Source organism: Eimeria necatrix, genomic scaffold (assembly GCF_000499385.1).
Source record: "Eimeria necatrix Houghton genomic scaffold, Enh_scaff1, whole genome shotgun sequence".
NCBI classification, from domain to species: Eukaryota; Apicomplexa; class Conoidasida; order Eucoccidiorida; family Eimeriidae; genus Eimeria; species Eimeria necatrix.
In genome coordinates this window covers 104,707-117,760 of record NW_013651811.1, presented here as the reverse complement: position 1 = coordinate 117,760, position 13,054 = coordinate 104,707, and the positions used below count along the sequence as shown (strand labels likewise).

Below are 13,054 nucleotides of genomic sequence, written 5' to 3'. Positions count from 1 at the left end.
CAGTGCAGGCTAAGGGGGCCCCCGAGTGCGCAACGCTAGCTAGCAGGCCTAAACCGTAAACTCCAAACCCTAAACCCTAGGGGCGCTCCTGAGAGAAGCCTTAACCGCATAGCTGACGCAGCAAAACTTTGAAACTGCTGTGTAGGGGTGGGGTTGTTGTTGTAGGAGGCCCTAGATATATATATATGTATGCATATATATAATATATATATTGTGGTTTTCAAAATTTGAAATACCTGGGGAGTGAGGGTCCCAAGGACTGGGCCACGTGAAGTAGCAGCAGTAAGCAGAGCTCTAAACCACTTTATGAGCTTAAGTGATAAGCACTTTGCAAGAACAGAATTGAATGCTGATCAGAAAGGCCAAAAGGCGCAAATGACATTTCCAGTAGAACAGTAAAGACAAGCAAATGGGTGAGGAAATGCGAAGCCTCCATCCTGCCAGGGTCCCCAGAGTTGCCCCGTAAGAAGACGCTGGGTATTTCTTTGCTGCTAGATTTGAGCCTGAAAAGGAATGCAAAAGAATGGCTTTTGGGACTCCCTTGGGGGCAAGAAAGCCGAGAAAAGAAAAGCTTCGGGGGAATAAAATAGACTAATGGACCATGAAAGAAGTGCAGCAGCCCTGAGCAGCAGCAGAAAAGAAAACCCTTGGCCAGGGCCGCAGCAATGGGTAGCTGAGCCGAGTTTTCGAGGCCAGAAGCACTTATCTTTTCCTCAAAAATGTCCTTTGTAGGAAAAGGACATTATCTGTCACTTAGACAAGATCTTGGGCAATCAGAATGGCATTAAATGCTGCCTTAGGCTTTTTGGGCCAACGAAAACCCTTCATAAACCCATAAGGAAAATCCTGCTGGGAAGTTGCCTTAGAAGCCCTTTTTAAGCTAATCCCCCACCTAGCCGCTGCTCAGCTGCGTTGCATGCAAAATTAATTTGCACCTCTCCGGAAATAAATAATAAATGTTCCAGTCTTTTCTGCAGCAACCAGAGTAAGAAAGCTGCTTAATGCGCTGGTGTTCAGAAAAGCCTTTCGCGGGTTTCGAGCCATCTCAAATTGAGCATACAATGCCGTGTGGATACTGCACAGAATGCTCCAGCCCTCAGTTCCCGGCTCTTTACGGCCTATTTTGTTTTTATCTTTTCACACAATGCATATTTGTTCCTCTCTTTCCCCACAATTCACATTTGCTTCACACAATGCATATTTGTTCCTCTCTTTTCCCATAATTCACATTTGCTTCTCTCTTTCACACACTGGCGCTGCACCACAAGCTGCACCGCAGCGGGAAGCTCTGCGTTGCCTGCCAGTCGCCTCTAGGTTTCAATTTCCTGTTTCTTGCATCGTCTGTTTCATTCATGATGAGAGGGTGCTCGCACTCGCTGCTGGTGAAGGGGGCTTTCTATGGATTATTCCACTTTCTTGGAGCTGCGACTGCAGCCTAGAGTGGAACAAGGCCTCGGAGCTGCTAACTACCACAAAAGTGACTAAAAGCCCTTTGTATCGCAATCATTCCAGTTAAGCTTCATCCCCTCTGTCATAGTGGCGAAAAGGGGTTGTGCTGCGCTGCAGCTGCCGCAGCACTTGTGAATGCGAGGCTCGACCTCAACACTTTGCCTCAATTCCCCATTCATCGATGAGATTGTATAGCCTCGCATGTTCATATATTCCCGATAGCCTCGCATGCTCATATATTCCCTTTTATCGAAATACAGTGTTATAGATATGTATATTCGTATGCGTGTGGAAAAGATATAGAGATATGCATATACACCAACCAGCACAGCAGCAGAAAGCCTGCTGCAAGTTTCGGCCATTCTTCAGAAATAATCAAGTGGTTTTTTTTGCCCGAACAGTTTTTTGCCTAAATATTTCTCACCTGGCTTCGACTGGCCTGGCGCAGAGCCTGAAGTGCCAGTGGAATGAGCTGCAGCTACTGAAGTTCATTTTTGCCTTGTCTCAAGCCGCGTTCTTCAGTTGAACACGAAGTCGTTTAGGCAGAAAAAGTGGTTTAGGGATTTTCCCGTGGGCTTTGCTGCATCTTGGCGTCCCTTGAATTGCGGGGAAAACCCAAGTCACTGAATTCTACGCTAGTTAGAAGCAGAAGCACAAGAGTTGCTTTTGTTCCCCAAAAGGCCAACTTCATTCCTTGACCCAGCTGTTGGGGTTGTGTCCGCATATTCATTTTTGCGGCTTCTGCCTTACCTTGGAAAACTGGAAGTTGCGGCTCAGCAAGTTATTCAAAATTTACAGCCTTTATTTGAAGCGTGAGCTCCCCCGTGCATGCGATTCGAAAAATACAAGAAGGCCCACTCTCCATAAATGTACATCAGTTTCTCTCTTTGCTGAATCTGGATCGTGCTGTAACCCACATATTATTTCTGCTGCGCAGGCGCATGAGTATATATGGCCTCACCCAGACACATCAATCTCACGCACATGGAAACCACCTCCACATGCGTCTAATGAATTCAAGATGCTTTGTTGTGTTAAGAAGCACTGAACTAAGATACCCGGAATCATCTTGCCCTCTTGAAAGGAAACTACACCAAACTAAGATACCCGGAAGCACTTTGCATTCTCGAATGGAAAGGAACCCCTCTCATCGACGTTGCCACTGCCTGCAAATCGGCATCAGCCTAACCCCAGAGCTGCAGCCCGTGATCTCTCCAAGTGCTATAAATCTGTATTTTCTACTTAATGCAAAACCTTCAATTGTTACATGTATTTAAACCGCATTATTCCGTTTTTCGAAGCAGCATCGAAGCGTGGCACTAGTTTGTAGAGGCCAGCATAAGGGAACTGCCCGACATAAGTACGTTCCCAAGGGACCACTTTGCGCCAACATTGCCTCAAGAGACCTTAACTACTCAACATATACCGCAGAAAAGCCTAGTTTCCGGTGCAGAAGGAAGTACACACACTTTATTGCGGTAACTTATGGTGGGCAACGCTGCCAGCACGAAAAAAAAAGCTAAAGCAGAGCTTCCCAGGGCATGAGGTAGTATAGGCTGGTTAAGGTGTAGTAGTTACATTTTCTTCAGGAAATGAAGCTCTGGCTAATTCCTTGCACTATACAACACATGTACAAACTTAAATACCGCGATACTGTCGATGCTGCTTTCCTGCGGCCGCTCACCACCCGGCATTTCGCCCTTACAGTATGCTTTGCCTGCCTTGTTATTCATTACCCTCGATCTTACAAAGTATTCACTAAATCTGGTCAATGTTTCTTTGGTTGGCTTTCAAGGCCGCCTGAGAGCGTCCCAGAAAGCAATTTTTTGTGGGGTGGGGGCTGTGCCAAGGGCTGGGCAGGATCTGGGGAACAGTGGCGAAAGAAAGAAAGGCAAGTAGGTTGAAATGTCTAGGATGTTTGGATTTCGCTCGATCTACAAATATCTTTCAGAAGAAATACTCTAAGAAACCGCCTTGCGCACGCCCATGCTGTGTGCGCTGCTGAGGCCTGAAGGGGGCTGCCGTGCGGGAACAGGTACCCGCTTTCCCGGCGCGTGGTCCAGAACCGCTCCACAGTTCGAGCAGGAGGTGACAAGCGGCCTCATTTTGTTGTTTTTAATTTGCGGCTAAAAGGAAAACAAAGGCGAATTCATTTGAATTTATGTAAGGAAGGCACGCACGGGACTTCAGCGACGGTTGACGTGCATCCACGGCGTTGCGCGCCCTCTGTGTCTCAAAACGTCTTAGCACTTCGTGCAGTTGACTTCTCGCTTATGCATTGGATTTATCGCTACAAATACTTCAAAAGCAAATTGCCCCCTTAGCGAGGTCTTACCGTGTTCCTGGCTGGAGACGCCCAGCCAACAAGGCCTGTCCCTGCGGATTTAAGCGGAAGCCCTGGGTGCCTTATGGGCGATTGAAAGCTGCGGAAGCTTCGGCTCCTAAGCATTGCTTAATGTTTGCATAGAATCAGATTCCCGCCTCACATAGTGGGGAAGCAAGTCTTGGAATCCACACTAGTTGTTTTGTCGTTTTTTGTTGCGTGGATTGGGTCGCGCGGCTGCTGAGTTGCTCGCGAAGCGTACTCGTGGCCGCAAATTAGCAGACTTGCATGTGCAGAACGAAGGGGGAGTGGAAGTAAAGAGGCTGGCGAGGAGGAAACTGGGGGTGGTAGCTTTTTTGTTTGTTTTTTGTGGTGCATGCATAGTGTATTTGTCGGCAGCTTTGTTGTGAACATAGCGACTCCCGAAGCCTCCCATTTTGGTCCAGTCTGGCTGCTTCCGCAGCATTCAATTCACGTGCTCCCTCCAATTCTGCTGCCGTTTTCAGGCGTCCTCCTGTTGGCCCCGTCACTCCACTGCAGTGCTGAAGATGGATCCTACGTCACCGAGTGCGACGTCGCCGTCGGGCAATCCAAAGGATTTCAAAATGTTGGATCCTCCGTTTTTGCTGGCGGACTTGCCTCAGACGGGTCGGCTGCACCGCCAGCATGGGCGCCGCAGGTACAGCGGCGCGCTGCTGTTCATGGTGCTCTCGAGCTTGGCTGTGGCCTTCAGCATTTTCGGCGTGAGTCGCCAGCTGCACCACGGGGAGCCTGGCTCGCTTGCTGGGGCCGTCAGGCCGGATCAGGCGGGGGCCTCAAGTGCCACTGGCCGCCCCGTGCTGCGGAGGGTGGATGATGAGCGGCGGCTGCCGCCCGATGCTGCACGCGGAAAGCAGTATTTGGCTCAGGCGTTGTCGGCGCTGGAGTTGAAGAAGGCGCAGGAAGCCAGCGGCCCCCCAGCCTCTGAGAACGCCCGCGAGGCGCTGAAAATGCTCGCGTACCATTTGTCTGGCGGTTTCTCGAGGAAAATTGTCGGCCAGACTGTGCGCCTTGAAGAAATTGCACCTTTTGACGATTCTGTGACGCAGACGTTCGGGACTGAGTACGAAGTGACGCGGTTTCTGGGCGAGGGGTTGTTCTCGTTGATCCTGGAGGTCAAAGACAAGGAAAGCCAACGTTTCTTCGCGCTGCGGGTGCCCTTTGGAGCGAACCAAGAAGATCAAGAAGAAATTCAAGCAAGCAGGTCAACGTCAGAAGACGAAGACTCAGACGAGGAGGGGGACTCCACAGAGGAACGCGTGACGCAGGAGCTTTCTGAATTGCTTTTGTCTGAAGAAGAGGGTATACGCACAGCCCTGGACAAGACGCCCGCAGCTAAGGGCGCCTCCCACAGAGGAATTGCAGTGCCGCTGGCGACAGCGGAACTCGAAGATATGCCGGCGGATCTGTACGCTGACGGTTTGGTTGTTTCGAACAAAGTGCAGCTGACGGAGCTCTTCTATGGGGACCTCGAGACCCTTGTAGAACATAGTCCGTTGCTGCCGCTGGACGCGAAGGTCTACATTGCACAGCGCTTGCTGCTGCAGGTATTGTACCTGCAGGAAATCGGCGCCTGCCATAACGACTTGAAGTTGAGCAGCTGCTTCATGCGGGCTGACGGGTCGTTCCTATTGGGTGATTTCGCCTCCACTAATGTTGCGGGGACGGAAGCAGGCAAATTTGTCGGCGCCACGCTGGCTTTTATCGAGCCAGAGCTTTTCATGAGCATAAAGAAGGGCCTAGAAACGGCAACGCCAGTGGTGCCGGAGGCGAAGAGCGATCTGTGGTCTCTGGGTGCTCTTCTCTATGAACTGTTCACGGGGGATCTGCCGTACGGTTTGTCAGCACCTGCGCATAGCATGGACCGTCTGTATCTTCATCTCACTGAGCTACTACAGAGAGATATATCAAGCGCTGTGCTTGTCCCGGACATGACGAAGTCGCACGTGCCAGAGCGGTGGCAAGAGCTGCTCACTAGGTTGCTGCAGGTTAAGCGGGAAAAACGTATAACCGCGGATGAAGTTATGAGGGAATTTTCAGACCTCTGGCAATAAGCGGGTCAGGGTTGCCGGGCTACCGTTGTGTCTTTCATGAACAAACGTGAGCATGATGAAGAACACGGGATTTGGGCGTGTTCGTGAACAGGCAAGGCGGAAGGCGGCAGAAGAGAACTCTTTTTTTGTCGAAAGTAACATTGCAGGAGGCTCAGACGCAAATGGTGAGCTGCTGAGGTTACGGGGCAAGATGGCGCAGTCGGCGACCAAATACGTAAAGCATGTGGCATCGTTTTATCTTTACCGCGCAGCGCTTGCTTGTGTTTGGGAAACCAGCTTTTTAAAGCGCGCCGCTGCGTATACTCATGCCGCATTTGCCGTTTACGCGGGGCCGGAGATGACAAGCGCAGGTGCAGTCATTTGTGTGCCGTGCAAAGACGCTGAACGTTGGCTGCAGCTGTTGTGGAATCCAGCACACTGGGCTCGCTTTTGCTTGGCTTTCCCATTCCCCGCCTCCCAGTCGCTTTTGTGCCCATGCAGCATCATTGGGGTGGAGCAACAGAGTTTGACCAACCACGCACACAGTTACTACATGACAGCAACAGCAAGGGCCTCCAAGATGTGTGACTGGCGCCAGTTGTCCCATATTATACTGGCATCGAGCCATTGCAAGCTGTTGAATTCATGTTGGCAGCTTATCTTGTTTTTTGTTCTTGTTGGACTCCGCTTTAGACGGATACTGCCTGAGCAATAGTTAAATGAATCGGTCCATCTGTGAATAGCAATCCTTCACAAGTTCACACGTATCTTTCGTTGCCGGAAGACTAGCTCATCAACGAGAGATGCAAACTATGAGGGATTTTTTGGGGTTCTTCATGCTGAGGGTAGAGGCTGTGCCACGTGTCAATTTGTCCAGTGGCTGTTTACACTCCTGCAGAAGAGTCTGTGCAGCAGACTCTTGTGCAGCAACTCTAGATTTCCGTAACGTACGGGCGGGTCACCCAACAGATTATGTTTGTGATGAAAGCGAAATGCCGAACTGACAAGCCTTCTGTGGGCTCTGCGTGATCGGCATTCAACTAAAGTGGCAGGATGTCCGTGTTGCGGGCGGACGAAGGAGCCTGCGAAGGAATGCTTACGCGGCTTCTGAAAGACAGTGTAGAAGTGAAGTTAAGTTTGTAGTGCGTAGAAAAGTAGAAATGCGGACGAAGTTAGGGACAGACCGACGCAGAGGGGAAGAGACAGTGGGTATTCCCCTGCGTGCCTCCACAAGGCCGTCCGTTTCCTCGTGGTTGTGCATTCTTTGGCATAAAGGGGTAGTGTAGTGTTGATTATATTCAGATAAAGTGGGGATTCAAAGTTTATATAATATAAACTGCAGGAAATCTATTTGAAGCGGAATGCCCTTCGCCACCGCGAGGTCACCCGGAGTGCGACACCGAGGTCACTACAATTGGAGGAGAGTCGCGCACGATAACAAGCCTTCTTTCGCAATTTGCTCACCATATTACCTAAATGTTGGTTGAATAATATATATTAAAACAAAATATGATGTGAACTAACCCATATACGGAGTAGCGGGAAGTAAAGGCGCTCGTGGCCAGGCCGTTGGCCTCTTGAGAGCTGGTCCGTGTAGATTGTGGCTTCCGTGTACTCGCGTGGGCTGTACTTGCAGCCAGCCGAAATGGATTGAAATTAAAGCCTTTTCTTAGTCCCTACTCTTTTTACTTAACACATCCCAGTGTTGCAGCTTTACGGTAGCTGCAGTGCTGGCCACCGACGCGGGCGACAGTATCGGGTCGCTTAGTTAGTCTGTTGCATTCCGTGGTTCTGCGAAATACTACGATGACCGCATGAAAAACAGAGGCAGTTGTATTTTAAGAGGGTTTAGGCGGCAGCAAGGGCTCCGTCTCGAGGTCTCCGGGCCCCTTCTGTGTCAGAAGACATACAATATTCAAGGCGAATAGGTCAAAAGACTTTGCTTTCTTCTGCGGACACAAAGGCTTGTCTGCTGCTTCAGGTACATGACCATCACACTTGCTATTTCAAAATAGGGAACATGTCTTACTTGGCTCCACAATTTGGGGCTTACGGGCTTTACAGTAGGCTTTTCCGTCTGGGTAATCAAGAAAACAATCAGCATCTCTTCGGACGAAGTTGTCCGAAGTTGACCTCCGCTACAGCAGCATCAGCAGAAGCAGAAAAGTCCCGAAACGGCAGTGCAACATCAGTGACCCCAAGCAGCGCCAGCAACGCGAGTATCACCAGCAGCATCAGCAATCTTCTCTTCTCCCATATCTTCTCCAGCGTTTGCACTAAAATATCTCAGTCATCTTGAAGCCTCACAGCGGTGCGGGCAAAATTGGGGGCCCTCACCTGCGACGGGCTCCCACGGCGCATCTCGAACCTCCCGAGGGGCCCTCAGCATGAAGCCGAGAGGACAGCAGCCAGCAGCAGCAGGTGGTAATCAGCTGCCTTCTTTGAGATGCACAGAAGAACCCCCTCAGGCTACTTCGGCAGCCGAGGCTGCAACACTAGTGCCTACGACAGAAGCAATAGCGGCAGCCGCACAGCCGCCACCAGCTGCCAATGCTGCTGCTGTTGGTGCTGTAGTTGGGGAAGAAGCTGCAGGGAATACAGAAATTATAGCTGCGGAGCAGCGCCGAAGCCTTTTGATGGGAGCTTCCGTTGCCGCAACGTCACAATGGATGCAACTTGGCGGCGGGCAACAGGAAGAGGTTACTGGCGTTGCTGGTGTTCCTCCCGTTGCTGCACTTGATCCTGCCGCTGTTCTTGTGCGTGCTGCTGCTTCTGGTTTCACTACTTCAGCTTCTCCGGGGACTAATGTTGCTTCTGAAGGCTCTTCTCTAGGCTCTGCTCCTGGAGTTTATGTTGCCTCTCCTTTCGCCGCTGCCAGTGTACATACTGCTGCTGCGCTGCCACAGCAGGGCTCGCCTAAAGGTGCGGCTTCACAAGCCCCTGTAAAACGAAAAGAGGAAAGCCGTGAAGTTCTTTTCGCAGCAGGTACCCCGTCATCAATTCCAGCTGAGGCATCAGCCAGCGCGCGAGGAGCAGCAGCAGTAACAATAGGTACACAAGAAGCAGCAGCAAGAGCAGCACCAGCAGCTACACCCACGACATCTTCATCCGCACCGCAACAGGACCCAACCACAGCTTCACTGCTATCTCGTAGGCAGCAGTTGAGGGCCTCAATCGAAGCTATGTGGCAGCGGGAGGCTGCCCAAAGCAGCCGCAGCAGCATCGCCTACCGCCGCATTAGAAGTGAAGACATTGATGCTGTGGCTGCTGCTGTTGACCTGGCTCTCGAGTTGGAGGGCCCCTTTTCTGATAATCGGGCGCCAACAGCAGCAGGCACAGCCTCCAGCAGCAGTCACGTGAGCATGCAAGCAGAAGCTTTGGCTGCTGCGGCTGGTACAGCAGCAGCAGCAGACCTGGTGGCTCAGGCCTACAGACACCAGGCACCGGGGGATACCTCAAGAGCTGGCGCCAGCAGCACAGCAACCGCAGAAGCAACTACTGCTGCAGCTATTGCTGCTGCAGAAGCCTTCCATCAAGGCATCAGCAGCAGTTCCACCTGCCTGCCAGAGCAGGCAATGCACCGAGAACAGCAGCAGCAGCAGCGACAGCACGAGGAGACTAGGGACGTGGTTATGGAAAAGCAGCTGAAGTGCTTGCGCCTGCTGCTGCTGACGGGCTGTCTGAACCAGTGGTGGAAAGACCATACAAATCCAGAGGCATTTCAGTAGGTACCTGCCAACGCAGTTATGGTTGCTGCTGCTGCTCCTGCTGGTGCTGGAGCGTCAGCTCATGCAGGCGCTATTCCGGCTACTGCTGCTGCTGCAGTTGCTCCCCCTGCTTTCGTCCAACTCTTTGCTGGTCTATTTGACGGCTTACCAGGCGTGGCTTGCGCTGACTTCCACTCTGTTTGATGCTGCTGTAGCTGGTGCTGCTGCTGATGCTGCTGCTGCTGCCAGGTTCCATTTTGCCTTGCTTTTGTCTGCGTCTGTCGAGCCTCTATTTGACGTTTACCTAAAAATTATATTTGCACCGCTTCTACAAGGCAGACTCTCCTCAGCTGCGAGCAGCCAGCAGCAGCAGCCGCTGCTGCAGCAACAGCAGCTAGGTGCGGAGAATCATGGGACAACTTTCACCCCAAGGAGCAGCAGCAGCAGCAGCGGCAGCCACAGCCGCTGCGGGGATGAGCATAGAGATCAAACTGCAGCAGAGAGGAGTCTTGAAATGGACGAAATCGTGATGCTGCTTTCCAGAGACCCCGCGCGCAGCGGGAGCCTTGTTGTGAGTGCTGCTGCTGCTACTTCTTGAGCTGCTATCGATTTGCCGCAGCAAGAGCAACAAGAGGAACAAAACGTCGCTACTGCGGCTTACCTAAGCTGTGACCGACAACTGCTGCAATTCGTGCTGTTGCAGCTGGTGCTGTTTCTTGTGTTGCTGCTGCTGCTATTTCTTGTGCTGCTGTCCATTTGTCGCAGCAAAAGCAGCAGGTAGAGCCAAGAGTCACTGCTGCGGCTTCCCTATGCTTTGGCTCTTAATTGCTGCTACTCGTGCTTCTACTAACACTGTTGTTGCTACTGCTGCTGCCGTCGTAACTTGTGTGGCTGCTACTGCTAGCTTGTCTCTTCGTGATGTTGGCCCTGTCCTTGTCTGCTGCTGATGCTGTTTGTGCTGCTGCTGCACTGGCTTTAGGCGGCGGCTGCTGAAGTGTGCAGGGCCCTTGAGTGGGTGTATACAGCGTGCAGAGGTGCTGAGACAGCCCAGGACCCGTCGACCTATCCAGAGCCCATATTTCCCACTCCTGCAGTGGCAGCAGCAGCGGCTACTGCTGCAAGCAGCTGCCAAAGTTCTTCCCAAGGGGCTTGCGCGGCTTCAGTTCTACCTGCTGCACCAGCTGCTCCTCCTTCTACTGGCTCTGCTGCTACTGCCCGCAGCATTCCTGTTGCTGCTGCAGCTGGTTTTGGGCTGAGCTGCGGCGCTCACGCAGCACAGCAGCAGCGTGCAGTGCGATTCGAGGGTCGTTCCTCTGATAAAGGGAAAGATGCAGGAAGGGAGACAGAGCAAACACAGCAGATGCAGATGGATACTTTGGGGCCCCCGCGGGACCCCACAGAGCAGCCTGCGGATCCCCTAATGCTTTTTGAGGATCCCCTTAACTCGATGAGGCGAGAGTTCGACGACACCATCAAGCAGCTCAGCAGTGGCATCAGCGGCAGAAGCCGTGGCAGCACGTATAGCGGTAGCAGTAGCAGTAGCAGCAGCAGCAGTACCAGCAGTAGCAGCAGCAGCAGTAGCAGCAGCAGCAGTAGCAGCAGCAGCAGCAGCAGCAGCAGCAGCAGCAGTAGTAGCAGTAGCAGCAGCAGCAGCAGCAGTAGCAGCAGCAGCAGCAGAAGCGGAAGCAGCAGCGGCAGCAGCAGCAGCAGCAGTGGCGTGTCATCTACAGAGCATCTGCTGCGAACCCTTGAGTCTTTCCTGAGCAGTCGACGGCTGAAGAAGAGGCATGTGAGAGGAGCCCTTATATCTAAATTCTAAACCCTAAAGCCTAGTAAAGCACTTGACAAGCTTCACTCGGAGCCGGTTTTGCTGCTGCAGATGGGTCCCTCTGGCCAACAAGAAAGCCTCGAGAGACACGGGGTGGGGGCTGGCGGTGCTGCTGGTGCTGCTGCTGGTAGTGGCCGCCGAGGCACTCGAGGGCACCGTGGGAAACGCAGGCCAATAAGCGAACCAGCAGCAGCAGCGGCAGCTTCTGCATCAGCACCAGCAGCAGGAGCTCGGCAGCACCAGCAACTAGTCCCACCAGCAGCAGAAGAAAGCAGCAGCGCGAGTGCCTTTTCTCCCCGAGCCTTCACGAGCTTGCAGCCGCTGTAAGGGGACCCCACGTCACACATTATTGCTGCTCATATTTATCTTGTTGCTGCGTTTGCTGCTGCTGCTGCTGCTGCTCCAAACCAGTGTTTGTGCATGCCAATGCTCATATGGCTGTTCGTGTGGCTCTTAGTCGCTACTACTACTGCCGCTGCTGCTGTTACTGACCCGGCACCGCAGCAGCTATGCAGCAACAGATGCTGCAGCCTAGTTGCTGATTTTTACCTGCAGCTGCCTAGCTGTAGCTTGCCTAGCTGTAGCACAGGAATTACACCCTGCACGCTACTTCGTCTGAAGTGTTGCATGCAGGCCTGATATTGGCAATGAGCTTTTGTGGGGTGCCTCCGACCCCGGTGTCTCTGGTAGCTCTGCATCAGCGACTGCAGCAGATGCAGCAACTCCAGCAGCAGCAGAAGAAGGATGGCATTTTACCGCGGGTGGCAGCCCAGGCAGCTCGTCCTCCGCTTCACATTTTCCAGCGTCACCTGGCCTAGCAGCATTGTTGTTGGGAGAGGAGCACAGGGGTCCCTCGACTGCAGCCGTAGGATTAGAGATATCACAAAGTGCTGTAGAAAGACTGTATGAGCAACAACAGCAACTTTTGCTACAGCTGCAGCGTCACCCACTACATCTTGAAACGCAGGAGCAGCTGCTGCTTCAAAGACAAGCAGAGCAAAGCCACGAATCCTTCGCCACCCGTCGGCAACAGCAACAGGAAGCACTTGCGGCTGCTACCAGCAGAGAAAGCCCCTTGTATGCCCCCTCAAGAACAGACGCAGAAGAAGCTTTGACTGAGCGACGGCAGCTGGGACTTAGCACTCAGCAACGGCACGAGAGAGAATTGCGCCAGCAGCAGCAACAGCAGCAGGTAGAAGGCTCAGTCCAGATAACGCGTAGCGGCAGAAGAGTTACATTTGCTTTTAATGTATCTGATGTCGCAAGAGACGAGGAAATATCCGCTTCAGCGGCAGCAGCTTCCATGGCTGCAGCAGCAGACAGCCGACGCAGCAGGAAGTCTAGTGGCTCCGTGGCTCAGCAGCAGCAGCAGCAGCAGCAGCAATAAGACCACTATCTATCACAGCAACCACGGCAGAAGCAGGGGCATTATCTGCACAAATATCCATCAACGACTTGCTTGCTCGGGTTTTGCTGCTTCTGCGTTCGGTTGTGGCTCTGCTGTTTTTGCTGCTGCCGCCAGTGCTGCTGCCACAGCGGCCGCAATTATGTGCGGATAGTTACATTGAGGTGCTGCTGAGGAAAATATTAGATTCACGGACTGGGCTGCCCGTCTATTGCCTCTTAGTAGAAGACGCAACACGGGGCCAACGCCACCCTAGCTACACCACGACAG

General features: G+C 52.5%; 2 protein-coding genes across 2 annotated transcripts; both read left to right on the top strand.

Annotated features, from left to right (window-relative positions):
• Positions 1-4,320: 4,320 nt before the first annotated feature.
• Positions 4,321-5,865, top strand: ENH_00026550 (hypothetical protein, conserved; the record flags this gene model as incomplete). The annotated part of the gene is made up of 1 exon (XM_013577996.1): positions 4,321-5,865. The coding sequence occupies one exon, from the start codon at positions 4,321-4,323 to the stop codon at positions 5,863-5,865; it is 1,545 nt and encodes a 514-aa protein (XP_013433450.1).
• Positions 5,866-8,231: 2,366 nt separating this feature from the next.
• On the top strand, positions 8,232-12,766 carry ENH_00026540 (hypothetical protein, conserved; the record flags this gene model as incomplete). The annotated part of the gene is made up of 5 exons (XM_013577995.1): positions 8,232-9,568; positions 9,801-10,122; positions 10,531-11,340; positions 11,431-11,702; positions 12,013-12,766. The coding sequence occupies 5 exons, from the start codon at positions 8,232-8,234 to the stop codon at positions 12,764-12,766; spliced, it is 3,495 nt and encodes a 1,164-aa protein (XP_013433449.1).
• Between the last annotated feature and the right edge of the window lie 288 nt (positions 12,767-13,054).